At 35.5% G+C, this 19,374-nt stretch overlaps 2 protein-coding genes across 3 annotated transcripts in view; one reads left to right on the forward strand and one right to left on the reverse strand.

Moving 5' to 3' along the window:
• PRMT9 (protein arginine methyltransferase 9) overlaps positions 1 to 2,811 on the forward strand; it is a 31,222-nt gene extending 28,411 nt beyond the window's left edge. Inside the window, exon 12 of the mRNA XM_022599620.2 lies at positions 245 to 2,811. Within this exon, the coding sequence (XP_022455328.1) occupies positions 245 to 460 (216 nt within the window). The 3' untranslated portion in view covers positions 461 to 2,811. The remainder of the gene's footprint in view (positions 1 to 244) is intronic.
• TMEM184C (transmembrane protein 184C) overlaps positions 2,065 to 19,374 on the reverse strand; it is a 31,629-nt gene continuing 14,319 nt past the window's right edge. Inside the window, exons 5-10 of one of the 2 annotated variants that reach the window (XM_022599622.3) lie at positions 8,311 to 8,385; positions 7,119 to 7,212; positions 5,184 to 5,296; positions 3,732 to 3,831; positions 3,035 to 3,206; positions 2,065 to 2,816 (exon numbers count right to left, since the gene is read on the reverse strand). In XM_022599622.3, coding sequence (XP_022455330.1) covers positions 2,551 to 2,816; positions 3,035 to 3,206; positions 3,732 to 3,831; positions 5,184 to 5,296; positions 7,119 to 7,212; positions 8,311 to 8,385 — 820 coding nt within the window. In that variant the 3' untranslated portion in view covers positions 2,065 to 2,550. The remainder of the gene's footprint in view (positions 2,817 to 3,034; positions 3,207 to 3,731; positions 3,832 to 5,183; positions 5,297 to 7,118; positions 7,213 to 8,310; positions 8,386 to 19,374) is intronic. The other variant, XM_022599623.3, reaches the window with a different exon arrangement.

A 19,374-nucleotide genomic window follows, 5' to 3' on the forward strand; every position in this document is an offset into this window, starting at 1 on the left:
ATATACTACTTTACATACATAAAATAGTTTTAGCCACTTCCTTTGAAGACTTAAATTTTCTGAACAATATCCAAACATGGGCTTGGGTAGATATTAGTGAATAAAACAGGTTGGTATTAATTTGAATTGGGTGATTAAATATATTCCTTTATAAAATTTGGATCTAAAGCTACAAAGACAAAGACTTATCCAAGTCTGCTCTGTTTACTCTGATGAAATTTTCATGATTTCTTAATTTTCCTAGGTATGCATATGTAAATCTGGACAAGTGACTGCCATTCCCTTTTGGTATCATATGTACCTTGACGATGAGATTAGGTTGGATACTTCCAGTGAAGCCTCCCACTGGAAACAAGCTGCAGTTGTTTTAGATAATCCCATCCAAGTGGAAATGGGAGATGAACTTGTACTCAACGTCCAGCACCACAAAAGCAACGTCAGCATCACAGTAAAGCAATGAAGAGCAGTTTTCTAATGAAAAAAGGTGGAAGTAGAGCAGCAAGTACACAGTTCTAGTCTGAATTAGTAGTGGGATTGTAATCATAAAATGGAGGTACAAAGATTTAAGTCCTTGTAATGGTCAAATATTTTTTAAAAACTGACATTAATAAAGTGTATTTAAAAGATCCTAAATTAAAGAGTAGCATGATTACAAAAATATTGCTGCAGACTTCCTTACTGGAAAAGGCTGTCATTAATTTTTCAAATTAGGAAACTTTTTATTGCTTGGTTTTACTTACTATAGATTAAATTTTGCCAAACCTGTTAGTTTGTACTCTAGAGCTATAAATATAAGGAAATTTGAGGCTCATTTTCAGTTTTTAGGCATCTTGGCTATTTTTCTCAAATCCAAACTTATAGTGGGGCTACCTCAAAAAGTTGGCTTCCACTTTAGACTGAGGGTTTATGGTTATCTGTAAATTCCAAGCTTGCTTCTTGTAAATAGTGAAATACTTCTGAACCTCCGTCTCAGTTTTTGTGTTTTGGGTATGCAAACCTGAATAAGAATTTAAGCTCTAGACTAAATGTAATTAAGAGTAAAAGAGGGACAAAATAAAATCTTAGGAGGCAGCACTTTTCGTGGTCTACCTTTGGTGAAGAAAAAATTTTAAGCTGATACATTAAGTTCAAGGAAGAGTTAAACCTAAACCAGTATTTTTCAAAGTTTTGATTTGGAAACACAGAAAGAAAAAAATAATTAGTCCAGATTTTAAAGACTTGAAATAGGGAGATTAATAAGGAAGAAGATTATCATGCCTTGTATATACTGTGTGCTCTCTGTAGGTTAGCCACACAGAAAATAAGATGTACCTTCTCTTCACACTGCCTATTCTCCTTGCCTCTTATACTGCCCAACTTTATTTTCAATAGAAATGTTTAGTTTATAGTAATGGACAGAATAAAAACTTTGTTTCTAATTACTGTGAACCAGTAGGTATGTTTGTGTACGTGTGTGTGTGTGTGTATGTATATGCGCTTAAATATATAAAGCATAGGTTTTGAGAAATGATACTTATCCTTGCTATTTGCAACATACCGCTCTGGCCCTTTCTGTATTTATTTTCAGTGTAAAATGTTAGACCCAATGGGCTGTGATTAACAATTAGAGGAACTCCATCCTAAGTAATAAATTTCTCCCAAATAGCATCTATAAGTCTTCTGACTGCGGTTTGATAAATAATTAAGACGACTCAGCTGAGATTTACATTTGCTGACACCTTTAGTAGTACTGAGGAAAAGCAGACTGTTTCTATCACAAGTTTCTTACTTATTCTTCCACTCTTCCATCCACTTTATTCTTTTCATCTCAAAGTCCTGGATAACCTATTAATCTGTTCACATTGGTGCAAATATGATTTTTAGACAGTAGTTGTTTTAAGATTAATAGATTAGGTCAGATATTTCTCCTAGTAGGAATGTAAGATATAGGCCTCTTTCATTGTAGGTATATGCTTTTCAACCCTTTAATTTTTTGGACTTAATTTTTTTCTGCTGTGCCTCTAATCATGAACTTTTTGTGATAACATTAAGGGTCTATGTTGAAAGAATGAGAGATATAAAAAGTTGCAGAAAATAAATGATAAATTCTTATTTATTGAAAGACATCCAGTTGAGAAATGGAGAAATAACTGTTAGGTAAGCACATATGGCACATGACTATGATTCAGTTCCACTAATTCATATTTCGGAATTCACTTTCTGCTAATTCCAGAGCATTATATTCATGCAGCGGTGGTAGAAAGCACTTTTTTTTTTTTAACGTCCTCCTCTTGATGGAGCACTGTAATGTCAAGAATGTTTAGTAGTCATTTCCTCCATTTGAGTACGTGATACTCTATAGTGTTAAGAAGTCAAGTCTAAGTCTAGGATATTTAGACTGGTTATCTGTGATATACAAAACCTAGTTGTATGAATCCAGTAGTTGTACCTGGTTTTCGCTGTTTTGCTGAAATTTTCCATCATTAACGGCTTGTCCCAAGCACAAAATCCTGAGCAATGGGATACCAGGTAATGCAATAACGTGGTAGTAGCACAGCTTCTGCACACTGTTCAGGAGGCCACAGACTTATCTGAAGGGTCTTTTTTCTCTCCTGTAGTATCACTACATATGTCATCAGATACATTAGCTGTAGTAGGTGTAGTCTGGGGAGTCACAGTGTGTCCAAACCCTTGATAGTGACCCATGGGTGAAGGTGGCACAGAAGAGGCAACGGAAATTGCATCTTGTGATGACGATGATAACAGGCTTGTGTGTTCATTTTGATCTTGATCCTCAGGAAAAAACTTTTTCCTAGGATGTCCCATGACTGTCCTTCCTTTAAAGTAACATAAAGGTTTCTGAGTTAGCCAAAAGTTTGGTTATTTTTACCACTATAAACTTGCCATGCTAAAAATAAGCTCCCCGCTTCCCTCCTCCCAATTTGGAGAGCCTTACTGTGGTACTGCTTTACACGAAGTCTTTTCACCTCTTAAACAAGACCTGATAGGAGAACTACAATAGCCTATTCGAATGAATTAAATGGCTGGTACTTACCAACATGCCTTACTTGTTCAGAAATATCATCCCTAATATCTGAAACATCCCACATGGCAAGAAAGGAGTCAAAGCATGAGCCCTCTTCTGCTTCTTGGACATACGGTTTATATGAGAAAGTGTAGTGATGAGCAATAGCAGCAAGGAACATCTCAATACAGATAATAAAGTCCTACAACAACAATATCAACAATGTCAGCCATGTTGGAGTTTAAATCTAGTTTTGCAGGTCAAAAGGGAAAGCACTATCTTTCTCTCTTTTCAAAAGTACTTAAGTACCAACAGCTGTTTTTTTCCCACAAGACTGTATTCATTTTTTCATTTTCCAAAATGATTTTTGACCTCTTCAAAAAACAAAAAAAAAACACAAAACGCCAAAAGTTTAACTCTATTTTGCACTACCTCAATCAAGTACTTCTTTGCCAAGTACAATGCATTCTCTTCCACTGTCCAAGGACTTAGAGGAGAAATGCATAAAGTGAAATAGAGTAGGAATAACAAAATCTAGGTTCTGTTCCTGCTTCTACTACAAATTAGTAACTGTGACCAATTTTTCCAGGGTTCCCCCATTTCCTCACATGTGAAGTGAGGATAGCAGTAGCTCCATAGCCTGCATGTGGTCAGGCTGAGGAGATAACATGTAAAAATGCTTAACAAATAGTAAAGTTCTGTTGAATTCAGAGAGAGCATTACTTACCTGGAGTCCTGTGGCCACAGCTTCTACTGTTTGCCATTCCCACGTATGCTTTTCAGAAATAACGCCAACTTTTACCAACAAAGCAATAACTACTGCTTGCCTATATGTTAGGAAAAGGTAAACGCCAAATCTATATCAAGCATAAAATGAGCAGTTGCTTTAAAAATACGCCATTTAAAAAGTTAAACCCCAGCACAACCTGTGGACCACCGCCACCCTGCCTTTACAGTGTATTCCTGAAGACACTGTGTACCTATATTAAATATACTTGTTTTACAAATTTACTTCTAGTACAGTTCCATCACATGAATTTTGATTATGTGTTCTTAGAACTTCAGTACGTGGTTTATAGTCTTTTTTTGTTTTGAAAGTGTGCACAGTAATTAGCTTTTAAGTTCTTCCTACACATAGACAATGCCTAACACCTTGTACAACTGGAATTTAAAATGAAATAAAGAACAGATACTTAAATGTTATTTATGCATGTATCAATTGATTACTCAGATTATTTTAAAGAACATTTTGAAACCAGTCTTGTTTGAAGCCCTGGAACTAGAGACAAACTCAGAAGGGGACTGACTCCAAGATGGGGAGTCATACTGAGCATTTCAAGCAAATCTAGGCATCTGCCCCTAGGTGAAATTTAAACAGCTAAAATGAGATAGATAAGCTTTCATAGATCTATATCCAAGAATATTCCCTTCAATATTGCTTGTAATGGTAAAGAAAAATTAGGAACAACCTAAATGTCAATAGGAGATTGGTTAAAAAGCTCTATCCACATATCAATACTATATGAGGTGAAAACAAAAAACCCAAACAAAATTACATCCTCACTGTACTTACAAAGAACTATGACTGCAATATACTAAATGTATCATTGAGTTCTACAAGTTTTTATAGTATGTACTTGTATTTCTGTGGAGTTATATAAAATGATGGGGACCACAATGTCAATCATTCATGCTGGGTGGTAGGATTTTAGGGATTTTTCTTTCCCCCCTTTTTGTATTATTTGTATATTGTTAAATTTGGTGTATTTGTTTCTAGGCCCCTATCACCCACACCTTTACTAAACTGGGACCATGTATAGTTTTGCCCTCTGTTTTAAACAGTATTTTTACTAATGAACATTTCCTCACATTAAATATTCTACATGATGTTTATCTTCCAAACTGTATTCTCTTATATAAAGAGACCATGATTTTTTTTAATGATTCCCTTAGTGTTGAGACATTTAGTGTCTCAAACGGTTTTCTTTTTATAAATGTTACAGTGACCATCTAATTATTTCTTTATAAAAAACCAAGAAGGGCTAAAAGAATGAACTTTTTGAAAGCTAAGTAGACATTTTAATTCATCTTCCGTATTAAGACTTTTAAAAATCCTTCCGAATCAACAGTTTTATTGCCCTTTAGAAAATGAGAACATTTAAGAGAAAGCAACACTTACCAAAAAGAAACAAAAACCACCAGCTTTACACAAAGAAATTTGCCAACAGGTTGGATTGGACTCAGTTCTTCCTTCAGTACTTTATAAAACAGGAGGAGACAATACATGGCAAACTAGAAACAAACAAAGTTCTTAAATAAGAATAACTAACTATGGTATTAGAGATATTGATATTAAAGTTATAGACCAGAGACCTGGTACAGAGTAATGTTTCAGGCAAAATTTTCTACGGTTTATTTTGCTATTTTTAGATTGACAACAAGCTTTGAAATTTCTCAGAAGAGATGTATAACATCTTCCCTGAAAATGGTTTTAAGTGTTCACTTACAGGAGCCCACAAAGAACACAATGAACAAGTGACTGCCATGAATGGAAGAAAAGGCTCTCATTCAACCAAAATAAAAACATCTATCTGCTTGTTAATGGCTTTTATACACAAATTACCGTTCATTGTATAAGGGCTGAGCTTACTAACTACTAATTGTGTGCATATTATTTATAAGTGAACACATTAAATAAGTACTACTTCAATAAAACTGTGACCATGAAATCGGAAAGTAAGGAATCAGGGAAACCATTTTTCTTGAGGGCAGTATGTTAATCCAGCTGAATTTACTTTTTAAAGATAAATGCTCAAGACATTAACTATTTTTAGAAATCAGCTGTAATTAGCGTAGTGTTGCATAACAACATTTCCCTAAAAGTTTACTTTTTCCTATTATAAAATGCTCATTTAAATTATTTTAGAATATGAAAGCAGTAAAGTATAAAGTTGTTCACAGTCCCATCATCCAACCATTTCTTTCTACACATAAGGTGGGTTTTAGCAGGTATAATCAGCTAAATATGAAATTTTGTTGCCTGATTTTTTTTTTCCACTTAAAGTGCCCTTTTCCATATATTTCATTAAATAACTGCCTAGTGTTTTGGCCAATGGAAGATACATAGTATATTTAACTAGTTGGACCGTTTCCAGGCTTTTGCAATTAACAAACAATAGGCTTTATATACAAACACACTGAAAGCAAAAGTACTTCTGGCCATTTCTTGAGGCATTCCCAGAAGTGGAATTACTGGTTCCAGAGAATATGAACATATGGAAAAGTTCTGAATACACAAGCGTTTGATTTTTATTATAAATTTCTAATACCACACATGCATGCCATTGCACCTAAACTATTATTCTGCTGAAAGCATTAATGAAAGATTTTCAATAAAATGCACATTCCATTTTTTTTTTTTTTTTTCGGTACGCGGGCCTCTCACTGTTGTGGCCTCTCACGTTGCAGAGCACAGGCTCCGGACAGGCAGGCTCAGCGGCCATGGCTCACGGGCCCAGCTGCTCCGCGGCATGTGGGATCTTCCCGGACCGGGGCACAAACCCGTGTCCCCTGCATCAGCAGGAGGACTCTCAACCACTGAGCCACCAGGGAAGACCCACATTCTTAAGTTGAAAGGATCCAATAGTTATATCTTTTGAGCATTTCAGTTTCTATAACATCATTTTTAAAAACTTGGCATTCTCAATTTTCAATTCTAATATATATGAGACAATTTTATTCTCCCATTTTTATTCAAACCCTGTACTGTCATATACCAATAAAACATTTTCTTACTCAATATGCCTAGGATGTGTGCTTTTTTTTTAAAGGAGAGCATTGTACTTTTGTTTATGATATCCATATAACTATGCAATGAATACCAGAACCAAATGAAAAAACATAATCAACGAGTCAGTGTATAAGTCACCAGATAATCAACAAAGATATTATATCTTTATATATGTATAAAGATATATGTTAAAGTTAAGTTCTTCCTACAGATGAAGTTCAGTATTAAAGTTACAATTAAGCTTTATTCCAGAAGAGACTTTCCCTAAAAAAATTTAGAGCTATATATCTAAATTTAGTACAGTTAAGATGAGTATTTACTTACCAACTGTGACATATTATTTATTATAACCAAGTAAGTCCAAGCATTTGAAAAGCTAAAGTTCCCTTCATCATATATACCAAGCAGCTCACAGATTCTAAAAAATGGTAAAAATGAGACAACTTTATGAATAACTAAGTCAAAAATACATTTTAAAATACAGCAATACTTAAATTTAGAAGTCAGTTTATTTCAAAGATCCTGTAGATAGTGACTTGATTTTGGCCATAGAGGTGGTTCAAAAATTAAAAGAAAAACATTTTTCTAGAAATGTTACCATATTACTATTCCTCCAATTTGAAGGAAATCCAAAAGACATAACATTGAACTAGAAAGGGTAATTATTAGATTCAAAAAAATGATGCTGCCTAATTTTAAAAAGATTGTTAAAAACATATAATGCAGGTCTATAACTACAACTATAATTTTTTCTCCCAAATTGTCTTGGAGGCAACTTTTATGATGACCCAGATCTAACTATTAACTTGTCTTGATTACCCAATTTCTAAACAGCAGAGAAATAAAGCATGCCTTCATAAATAAGTGAATTAGTTTTAATTCCAAGGCAAATGTCACTAAAGAATTGCTAGCACAGAAGCAGAAGAATTGAATGCTTCTTTCACCTTTCTTTCCATTCTTCCTCTGTTAAAAGACAAAATGCTTGTATAGCTAGCAGATAAAATACACACTCTACCTGCTTTAAATTATTTGATGTTCTTAAATTTTTAGGGAATAGTTTTACCAGGTAGCTTAATGATACCCCATTTTACCTGAAGTGCTAAGACTTGACAGAATTTTTTAAAAAGAAAAATATGTTTTCTTCTTTAGAATACAGTACTCATTTAAAAAATAAAAGCATGTAATGAATCTATAGTGGTATACTTTAACTTCACGTACTAGATGTTTCTGTAAAGCTGTGTGAACATTAATACTTGAAAAAGAATATTTGATAATGCTTTCCAGAAATCTCCAGAGAATATTATTTAGAATAATCCTGTGGTGATTCCTTGTCTATACATGGTCACCTTATTTATTATAATATAGTAGGATTTCTATATACTGTGTTTTTATACCAGACTAGATGTGTTAATAAACAAGTAATGCTCTTTACATGCTTTTCTACTCAGTTGTCCCACTAAGTAAAAGCATGAGAATTTTTGAAAAATAAATAATAATATAAGCTCTGTGCACTTACAAAGCAACGATGGTGGTGAATGGTCTGACAACTGTATATTGTAATACACCCAGTTTGCATCTGAACAGCAAGACTCTGCCAAAGAAAAAGAACTTAGCATTTCACCTACTCATTTCACTAGTATCAAGCTTTCTCCAAAGCCCCCAAATTAAAATCACTTTCACAAATGATGCCACATTTATATTTAATTCTTTTAATTTAGTCAGTCTAAATGGCTACTTGAGAAGAATGGGGATGGTGGCATACAAATTATCTAAATACTATTTTTTAAATTGCGTGACAACTGCATCTTCTGAAAGATCTCCCTTCCTATGTCCAGTCTCAGATTCCTGAATGGTGCAGCACAGAGCAGGAACAAAAAGAATGGAAGTGGGTCCCTGTGTACTTCTGGAAGAAAAACCAAGTAACGAATAAATTACGTGTAGGGTTGCATATATGAAACCATATTTAGAAAATATTATTTACATTTAGGATTCAGTTTCAAGTTTGGATTTATATATATATATATATAATTCCAGAGAGTATCACTGACTAGATACTCTGAAAGAACAAAACAGAGATCCTATCCTACATAAAACAGTTTTTATCACTGAGGTCACTTAATGTAGGGGAAAATTCACAAGGAGTAACAAACAGAAACAAAGCAAAAAAGTCCCAAAACAACAACTATCAAAAAAAGGCTCTCTATTTGACCACCTTGTGTAAGCCTCCTTAGGAGACAATGATGCTCTGAGGGCAAATGTTTATTTAGCACTCTTCCGTCAAGTTTATGTATTATAAATCCCCTAATTTAAGAACTACATCTAGACTGAGAAGAATGAGCCTGACATACAGACCCTGAGGCACTGGGTAACTAGGACTGAATGAAAAACTGATCAGGTTCTATGTGCTGAGAGCCTTCTCTGTGCTGAAGCAGCTCACTCCCACTGACAACTAAGTGTGCCCCTGTGGAGGTGGGCGTGGCAGCTGCACTTGGGCTTGTTGTAAGACCTCTTCATGAACATGCCTGGGCTACACTGTGCTTCCGGTCCCGTACCCTTTACAAAGCTAAATTAAGTAGAAGTTGCGTTAAACCTGTAGTGTTCTATGAGCTGATTGTCAAAAATCAAACCTGAGACCAGTAGGGTGACTATGCAAATGTATTAAATAGTCAATTAGATACCTTTGAAAGCTGTGGAGAATTAATGAACTGGAAGATGTATCTGAAGAAATTGGCCATAATGTAATAAAGGCTGAGACAAAGAGACAAACATGAAAGAGAGTTACAAAGAATAGAACAGAATCAGAAGGTCTAACATACTTAAAAGTTACAGGAGAGTAGAGGAAGGGCAAAAGCAGAAGATTATGGTTGAGAACTTTTCAGAACTGATCAAAGACACAAATCAACAGATTGAGGCACCCTGTAAATGAAGCTGGACTAAAAACAAAAAACAACTTGGTAGGGAAACTACAAAACATCAAAGACAGGGAGGGTCTTAAAAAATGCAGTTGGACTCCCTCTTGCGAGAGCACTGGAATCACAACTAACTGCTGAACAGTCATCGACAGGAAGACACTGGAACTCAGCAAAAAAGTTACCCCATTTCAAAGACAAAGGAGAAGCCACAATGAGACGGTAGGAGGGTCACAATCACAACAGAATCAAATCCCATAACCTCTGGGTGGGTGACTCACAAACTGGAGAACACTTATACCACAGAAGTTGACCCAATGGAGTGAAGGTTCTGAGCTTCACATCAGGCTTCCCAACCTGGGGGTCCGGCAATGGGAGGAGGAATTCCTAGAGAATCAATCTTTGAAGGCTAGTGGGATTTGACTGCAGGACTTCGACAGGGCTTGGGGAAATGGAGACGCCACTCTTGGAGGGCACACACAAAGTACTCTGTGCATCAGGACCCAGGGGGAAGGAGCAGTGACCCCATAGGAGACTGAACCACACCTACCTGCTAGTGTTGGAGGGTCTCCTGCAGAGGCGGGGGGCGGCTGGCTCACCATGAGGACAAGGACACTGGCGGCAGAAGTTCTGGGATGTACTCCTTGGTGTGAGCCCTCCGAGAGACCTCCATTAGCCCCACCAAAGAGCCAGATAGGCTCCAGTGTTGGGTCACCTCAGGGAGGGGACCCAGCCCAAACCATCAACAGCCAAGTGGATTAAAGTTTTAATGAGCTCTGCCCACCAGAGCAACAACCAGCTCTACCCACCACCAGTACCTCTCATCAGGAAATTTGCACAAGCCTCTTAGATAGCCTCATCCACCAGAGGGCAGACACAGAAGCAAGAAGAACTACAATCCTGCAGCCTGTGGAACAAAACCCACAATCACAGAAAGACACTCAAGGGCTTTGTACCAGATGAGGAACAAGATAAAACCCCAGAAAAACAACTAAATGAAGTGGAGATAGGCAACCTTCCAGAAAAAAAATTCAGAATAATGATAGTGAAGATGATACAGGACCTCGTAAAATGAATGGAGGCAAAGATGAAGAAGATGCAAGAAATGTTTCACAAAGACCTAGAAGAATTAAAGAACACCTAGAAGAATTAAAGAATAAACAGAGATGAACAATACAATAACTGAAATGAAAAATACACTAGAGGGAATCAATAGCAGAATAACTGAGGCAGAAGAATGGATAAGTGACCTGGAAGACAGAATGGTGGAATTCACTGCCACAGAACAGAATAAAGAAAAAACAATGAAAAAAATGAAGACAGCCTAAGAGACCTCTGGGACAACATTAAATGTAACAACATTCGTATTATAGGGGTCCCAGAAGGAGAAGAGAGAGAGAAAGGACCCAAGAAAATATTTGCAGAGATTATAGTTGAAAACTTCCCTAACATGGGAAAGGAAATAACCACCCAAGTCCAGGAAGCACAGAGAGTCCCAGGCAGGATAAACCCAAGGAGAAACATGCCAAGACACACAGTAATCAAATTGACAAAAATTAAAGACAAAAATTATTGAAAGCAACAAGGGAAAAATGACAAATAACATACAAGGGAACTCAGCTGATTTCTCAGCAGAAACTCTACAAGCCAGAACAGAGTGGCATGATACATTTAAAGTGATGAAAGGGAAGAAGCTACAACGAAGATTTCTCTACCGGCAAGGATCTCATTCAGATTCGACAGAAACATCAACAGCTTTACAGATAAGCAAAAGCTAAGAGAATTCAGCACCACCAAACCAGCTCTACAACAAATGCTAAAGGAACTTCTCTAAGTGGGAAACACAAGAGAAGAAAAGGACCTACAAAAACAAACCCATAACAATTAAGAACATGGTAATAGGAACATACATATCGATAATTACCTTAAGCATGAATGGATTAAATGCTCCAACCAAAAGACACAGGCTTGCTGAATGGATACAAAAACAAGACCCATATATATGCTGTCTACAAGAGACCAACTTCAGACCTAGGGACACATACAGACTGAAAGTGAGGGGATGGAAAAAGATATTCCATGCAAATGGAAATCAAAAGAAAGCTGGAGTAGCAATACTCATATCAGATAAAATAGACTTTAAAATAAAGAATGTTACAAGAGACAAGGAAGGACGCTACATAATGATCAAGGGATCAATCCAAGAAGGAGATATAACAATTATAAATATATATGCACCCAGCATAGGAGCACCTTGATACATAAGGCAACTGCTAACAGCTATAAAAGAGGAAATCTACAGTAACACAATAATAGTGGGGGACTCTAACACCTCACTTACACCAATGGACAGATCATCCAAACAGAAAATTAATAAGGAAACACAAGCTTTAAATGACACAATAGACCAGATAGATTTAATTGATATTTGACATTCCACCCAAAAACAGCAGATTACACTTTCTTCTCAAGTCTTCATGGAACATTTCAAAGGTTAGATCATATCCTCGGTCACAAATCAAGCAGTGGTAAATTTAAGAAAATTGAAATTATATCAAATATCTTTTCCGACCACAACGCTATGAGACTAGATATCAATAACAGGAAAAAAATCTGTAAAAAATGCAAACACGTGGAGGCTAAAGAACACACTACTAAATGATCAAGAGATCACTGAAGAAATCAAAGAGGAAATCAAAAAATACCTAGAGACAAATGACAATGAAAATACGTCGATCCAAAACCTATGGGATGCAGCAAAAGCAGTTCTAAGAGGGAAGTTTATAGCAATACAAGCCTACCTCAAGAAATAAGAAAAATTTCAAATAAACAATCTAAACTTACACCTAAAGAAACTAGAGAAAGAAGAACAAACAAAACCCAAACTTAGTAGAAGGAGAGAAATCATAAAGATCAGAGCAGAAATAAATGAAATAGAAACAAAGAAAACAATAGCAAAGATCAATAAAACTAAAAGCTGGTTCTTTGAGAAGATAAACAAAATTGATAAACCATTATGAGATTCATCAAGAAAAAGAGGGAGAGGACTCAAATCAATAAAATTAGAAATGCAAAAGGAGAAGTTAGAACAGACACCAGAGAAATACAAAGCATTCTATGAGACTACTACAAGCAACTCTATGCCAATAAAATGGACAACCTGGAAGAAATGGACAAATTCTTAGAAAGGTATAACCTTCCAAGACTGAACCAGGAAGAAATAGAAAATATAAACAGACCAATCACAAGTAATGAAATTGAAACTGTGATTAAAAATCTTCCAACAAACAAAAGTCCAGGACCAGATGGCTTCACAGGTGAATTCTATCAAACATTTAGAGAAGAGCTAACACCTATCCTTCTCAAACTCTTCCAAAAAACTGCAGAGGAAGGAACACTCCCAAACTCATTCTATGAGGCCACCATCACCCTGACACCAAAACCAGACAAAGATACTACAAAAAAAGAAAATTACAGACCAATATCTCTGATTAATTTAAATGTAAAAATCCTCAACAAAATACTATCTAACAGAATCCAACAATATATTAAAAGGATCATACACCATGATCAAGTGGAATTTATCCCAGGGATGCAAGGATTCTTTAATATATGCAAACCAATCAATGTGATACACCATATTAACAAATTGAAGAATAGAAACCATATGATCATCTCAATAGATGCAGAAAAAGCTTCTGACAAAATTCAACACCCATTTATGATAAAAACTCTCCAGAAACTGGGCATAGAGGGAGCCTACCTCAACATAATAAAGGCCATATACAACAAACCCACAGCAAACATCATTCTCAATGGTGATAAACTGAAAGCATTTCCTCTAAGATCAGGAACAAGAAAAGGATGTCCACTCTTGCCACTATTATTCAACATAGTTTTGGAAGTCCTAGCCATGGCAATCAGAGAAGAAAAAGAAATACAAATTGGAAAAGAAGTAGTAAAACTGTCACTGTTTGCAGATGACATGATACTATACATAGAGAATCCTAAAGATGCCACCAGAAAACTACTAGAGCTAATCAATGAATTTGGTAAAGGTGCAGAACACAAAATAAATGCACCGAAATCTCTTGCATTCCTATACACTAATGATGAAAAATCTGAAAGAGAAATTAAGGAAACACTCCTATTCACCGTTGCAAAAAAAAAGAATAAAATACCTAGGAATAAACCTACTTAGGGAGACAAAAGACCTGTATGCAGACATAAGACACTGATGAAAGAAATTAAAGATGATACAAACAGATTGAGAGATATACCATGTTCTTGGATTGGAAGAATCAATATTGTGAAAATGACTGTACTACCCAAAGCAATCTACAGATTCAATGCAATCCCTATCAAATTACCAATGGCAGTTTTACAGAACTAGAAAAAAACAAATCTTAAAGTTTGTATGGAGACACAAAAGATCCCGAACAGCCAAAGCAGTCTTGAGGGAAAAAAGTGGAGCTGGAAGAATCGGGCTCCCTGACTTCAGACTATACTACAAAGCTACAGTAATCAAGACAATATGGTACTGGCACAAAACCAGAAATATAGATCAATGGAACAGGACAGAAAGCCCAGAGATAAACCCATACACCTATGGTCAACTAATCTATGACAAAGGAGGCAAGGATATACAATGGAGAAAAGACAGTCTCTTCAATAAGTGGTGCTGGGAAAACTGGACAGCTACATGTAAAAGAATGAAATTAGAACACTCCCTAACACGATACACAAAAATAAACTCAAAATGGATTAAAGACCTAAATGTAAGACCAGACAGTATAAAACTCTTAGAGGAAAACATAGGAAGAACACTCTTTGACATAAATCACAGCAAGATCTCCTTTGTTCCCACCTCCTAGAGTAATGGAAATAAAAACAAAAATAAACAAATGGGACCTAATGAAACTTAAAAGCTTTTGCACGGCAAAGGAAACCATAAACAAGACGAAAAGACAACCCTCAGAATTGGAGAAAATATTTGCAAATGAATCAATGGACAAAGGATTAATCTCCAAAATATATAAACAGCTCATGCAGCTTAATATTAAAAAAACAAACAACCCAATCAAAAAATGGGCAGGAGACCTAAGCAGACATTTCTCCAAAGCAGACATACAGATGGCCAAGAGTCACATGAAAAGCTGCTCAACATCACTAATTATTAGAGAAATGCAAATCAAAACTAAAATGAGGTAGCACCTCACACCAGTTTGAATGGGCATCATCAGAAAATCTACAAACAACAAATGCTGGATAGGGTGCATAGAAAAGGGAACCCTCTGGCACTGTTGGTGGGAATGTAAAATGATACAGCCACTATGGAGAACAGTATGGAGGTTCCTTAAAAAACTAAAAACAGAATTACCATATGATCCAGCAATCCCACTACTAGGCATATACCCTGAGAAACCATAATTCAAAAAGACACATGCACCCCAGTGTTCACTGCAGCACTGTTTACAATAGCCGGGACATGGAAGTGAGCTAAGTGCCCATTGACAGATAAAATGGATAAAGAAGATGTGATACATACATACAGTGGAATATTACTCAAGGAACAACACTGGGTCATTTGTAGAGACGTGGATGGACCTAGAGACTGTCATACAGAGTGAGGTAAGTCAGAAAGAGAAAAACAAATATCATATATTAACACATATATGTGGAACCTAGAAAAATGGTACAGATGAACCAGTTTGCAGAGCAGAAATAGAAACACAGACGTAGAGAACAACGTATGGACACCAAGAGGGGAAAGTGGCCCGTGGGGGGTGGTGGTATGATGAACTGGGATATTGGGATTGACATATATACACTAATATGTATAAAATGGATAACTAATAAGAACCTGCTGTGTAAAAAAATAAATAAAATTTAAAACTTCAAAAAAAAATGCAGTTGGAGATAGGTCACCTATAATGGAATGACAACTGGATTAACAGTAGAAGCTTAACAGTAACAACTGAAGCCAGAATTAGGTGGAACAAAATCTTCAAGGGCTTCCCTGGTGGCACAGTGGTTGAGAGTCCACCTGCCGATGCAGGGGACATGGGTTCGTGCTCCGCTCCGGGAAGATCCCACATGCCGCGGAGCGGCTGGGCCCGTGAGCCATGGCCGCTGAGCCTGCGCATCCAGAGCCTGTGCTCTGCAACGGGGGAGGCCACAACAGTGAGAGGCCTGCGTACCGCAAAAATAAATAAATAAATAAAATAAATCTTCAAAATGTTTGGTGAAAATTCCTGTCAACAAAGGATTATATCCAGCAAAACTATCTTTCAAGAATGAGGGCAAAATAAAGATATTTTTGGTTAAGTATATCTGAGAAAATTTGCCACTGATACACTGACACTAAATGAACTTTCAAGGGCCATACTTTAGAAAGAAGGAAATGATCCCAGTCAGATGATCTGAGATGCAAGAGGAGTAAGGAACAAATAAATTGATGCACTACAGTTAAATCTATAAAAGAATTCCCCCCCCAAAAAAATTCTATCCAAAAATTGATATCTAATTTTTAAGATTAAAATAGGGCTTTATATAGTCACAATAAGACTAGAAATAGAAACTATAACTTCCAAACCAGTAGTGAGGGGAAAAAAATGGAATAAGAAAAACAGCAACAAAATAATGTAATCAACTATCAGTGAGATTTGGAGTAGCACCAGTAACCCAACATTGATACAGCTGCAGTGTACTCCATAAACAGTAAGATAGTCACATTAAAACTACAAATAGTCAAAGATTATAAATAAAGTTTTATCACTAGATAAGCTATGAAAAAACTTTTGGTTTTCAAGGCTTTATATACATATATATACATTTTTTAACAATTGCAAATATGGAATCACGGACCTGTAATGTATTAACTTTTGTTCAATGTGGGTGGTATAAAATAGATTTGTCCATTACATTTATTAAATTTGTTTGTATCCCAGAAGTGATTGAAAACTTTAAAATTATTTATTAAAATCTTTATTAAATAATTAGAAGGACCTTCTCAAACTTCTTATACCTTTTTCAAAGTATTAAATGAAAGTTTATATTTTTAAAAAGGGACTAAATGCAATCTGGATTCCTGGATTGGATCCTGGAACAGAAAAAGGACATTAGTGGAAAAACTGAGGAAATCTGAATAGTGTGCAGTTAATAGTATTGTACCAATGTTATTTCTTACTTTTGACAAGTGTACCAGGATTACAAAAGATGTTAATATTAGGGGAAGCTGGATGAAGGGTAATAGGAAATCTCTGTCTTGTCTTTGCAACTTTTCTGTAAATTTAAAATTATTCCAAAATAAAAGTTTATTTTAAAAGTGTAATCAATGAAAAAAGGAAACTAGAAAAAGTGAGACTGAACAAAAAGTCACAAAAATTATAAATGAATATATCAATAATCACAAAAATATAAATAGCATACCTTATATAAGTGATGTATCATCAGATTAGAATTAAAAACAACACTAAACTTTAAAAAAAAGTTATACACCTCATAAGGACACAGAAAAGATGAAAGTGAAAGATAGTGAAAGGTAAGCAAATACTAAACAAAGGAAAGATAGGATACTTGTTAACATCAGACAAAGTAACTTTAAGACAAAAAAGATTTTTTGGAATAGAAACAGTATCTAAACATAAATCAAAAACTGACAGAAGTACACAAAGAAATTGACAAATTATCAGTGGCAGAATTTCAACATCTCTTTCAGTAACTGATAGAACAAGTAGCCAAAATCAACAGAAATGTAGACAAACTGCATAACATAATAAAATAAGATTGACCTCATGGAGATAAACACTACACAACCACTCACTAATACAGCAAACACATTCTCTTCAAGCACACAGAGAACCATTATAAAAACTGATCATGTACCAGAGGGCGTGAAACAAATCTTAACCAAGTTCAGAGGCTGTCTCATACATTCTCTGACTACAATGCAAATAAATAAAATGAAAAAAAAAAATCCTCATATTTGGAAATTTTAAAATACTTCAAAATAACTTGAGTAAAGAAAAAATCCAAACAGAAACTTAAAAACCTTAAACTGGATGATGATGAAAATGTTTAATATGAAAACGGATTCATGGGGTGATAGATGTTAAATAGACTTATTGTGGTTGTCATTTCATTTATTGTATATACAAATATTGAATAGTTATGTTGGACAACTAAAACTAATATAATGTTGCATGTCAATTATACCCCAACAAAAACAGGGATTCAGTGAATGCAGAACATGAACGGAATTGTATAGTTTTAAACGCAGTATTGAAAAAGAAGAAAGTCTAGAAATTAATGAGCTAAGACTCATGTTAGAATAAGAACAGAGTAAACCAAAGGAAATGGGAGAAATGAAGTAAAAATAGAGTATAAATGAATGAAATAGAAAACAAACATACAGAGAATCAACAAAACCAAGAATCAGTTCTTAAAAAGACTAGTTAAAAATAGGCAAACTTCCAGCAAGATTGTTCAAGGAAAAAATAGAGATACTAGTAACATTAGAAAGGGAAAAGGAGTCATAATGACAGATTCAAAAGAGATTAAGATATAAACTAATATATGCTTATACATTTTATTTTATTTTTATTTTTATTTTTTTGGCCGTGCCATGTGGCACGTGGGACCTTAGTTCCCCGACCAGGGATCGAACCTGCATTCCACAGTGGAAGCATGGAGTCATAACCAATGGACCACCAGGGAAGTCCCTACCTATACATTTTTTTGGCTGTGTTGGGTCTTTGTTGCTGTGCACGGGCTTTCTCTAGTTGCAGTGAGCAGGGGCTACTCTTCATTGTAGTAGGTGGGTTTCTCATTGTGGTGGCTTCTCTTGCGGAGCATGGGCTCTAGGCACACAGGCTTCAGTAGTTGCAGCATACAATCTCAGTAGTTACAGCATGCAGGCCTTAGAGTGCATGGGCTTCAGTAGTTGTGGCGCATGGGCTCTAGAGCGCAGGCTCAGTAGTTATGGTGCACGAGCTTAGCTGCTCTGTGGCATGTGGGATCTTCCTGGACTAGGGATCAAACCCATGTCCCCTGAATTGGCAGGCGGATTCTTAACCACTGTGCAACCAGGGAAATCCCCGACCTATACATTTTTAAACTTTGTTTATTCTGCCTAATTCCTAAATGCTATAGTTAAAAAAAATTATTCCAGAAACAACGGGAAGCCTAAACAGTTCTGTAATTGTCCTCCCACAAAGAACAGTCCAGAACTAATCTTTCAAGGTATAGTATATAATCTCTTTATATGATATATAAATAAAAGGCAATAACTCCTATTCAGGCAGAAAAACTTGGATGTGAAAACCAGACAGGGCCAGTATAAGAAAGGTAAATCATAACCCAATCTTTCTCATGAACAAAGGTGTAAAAATTCTATAAAGCTTATGATGTAGAAAAGCTGATGATACATCATAACCACTTAAAATTTATCTTCTAAAAGCAAGGGGATTTTAACTTTAGAAAAGCCATTAACCTAATTCACTATATTAACAGGTTAAAAGCAAAAAATTATGATTGTCTCAATAGGTATAGAAAAAGCATTTGATGAAATTCAATACTTATTCATGATTAAGAACTCTTAACAAACTAGGGGTAAAAAGGAGCTTTTTAACCTAATAAAGGATGCCTACAAAACACCTTTAGAAACATTA

Source organism: Delphinapterus leucas, chromosome 5 (genome assembly GCF_059928025.1).
Source record: "Delphinapterus leucas isolate spDelLeu-1000000601 "Yukka" chromosome 5, BTC_Dleu_Yukka2, whole genome shotgun sequence".
NCBI lineage: Eukaryota > Metazoa > Chordata > Mammalia > Artiodactyla > Monodontidae > Delphinapterus > Delphinapterus leucas.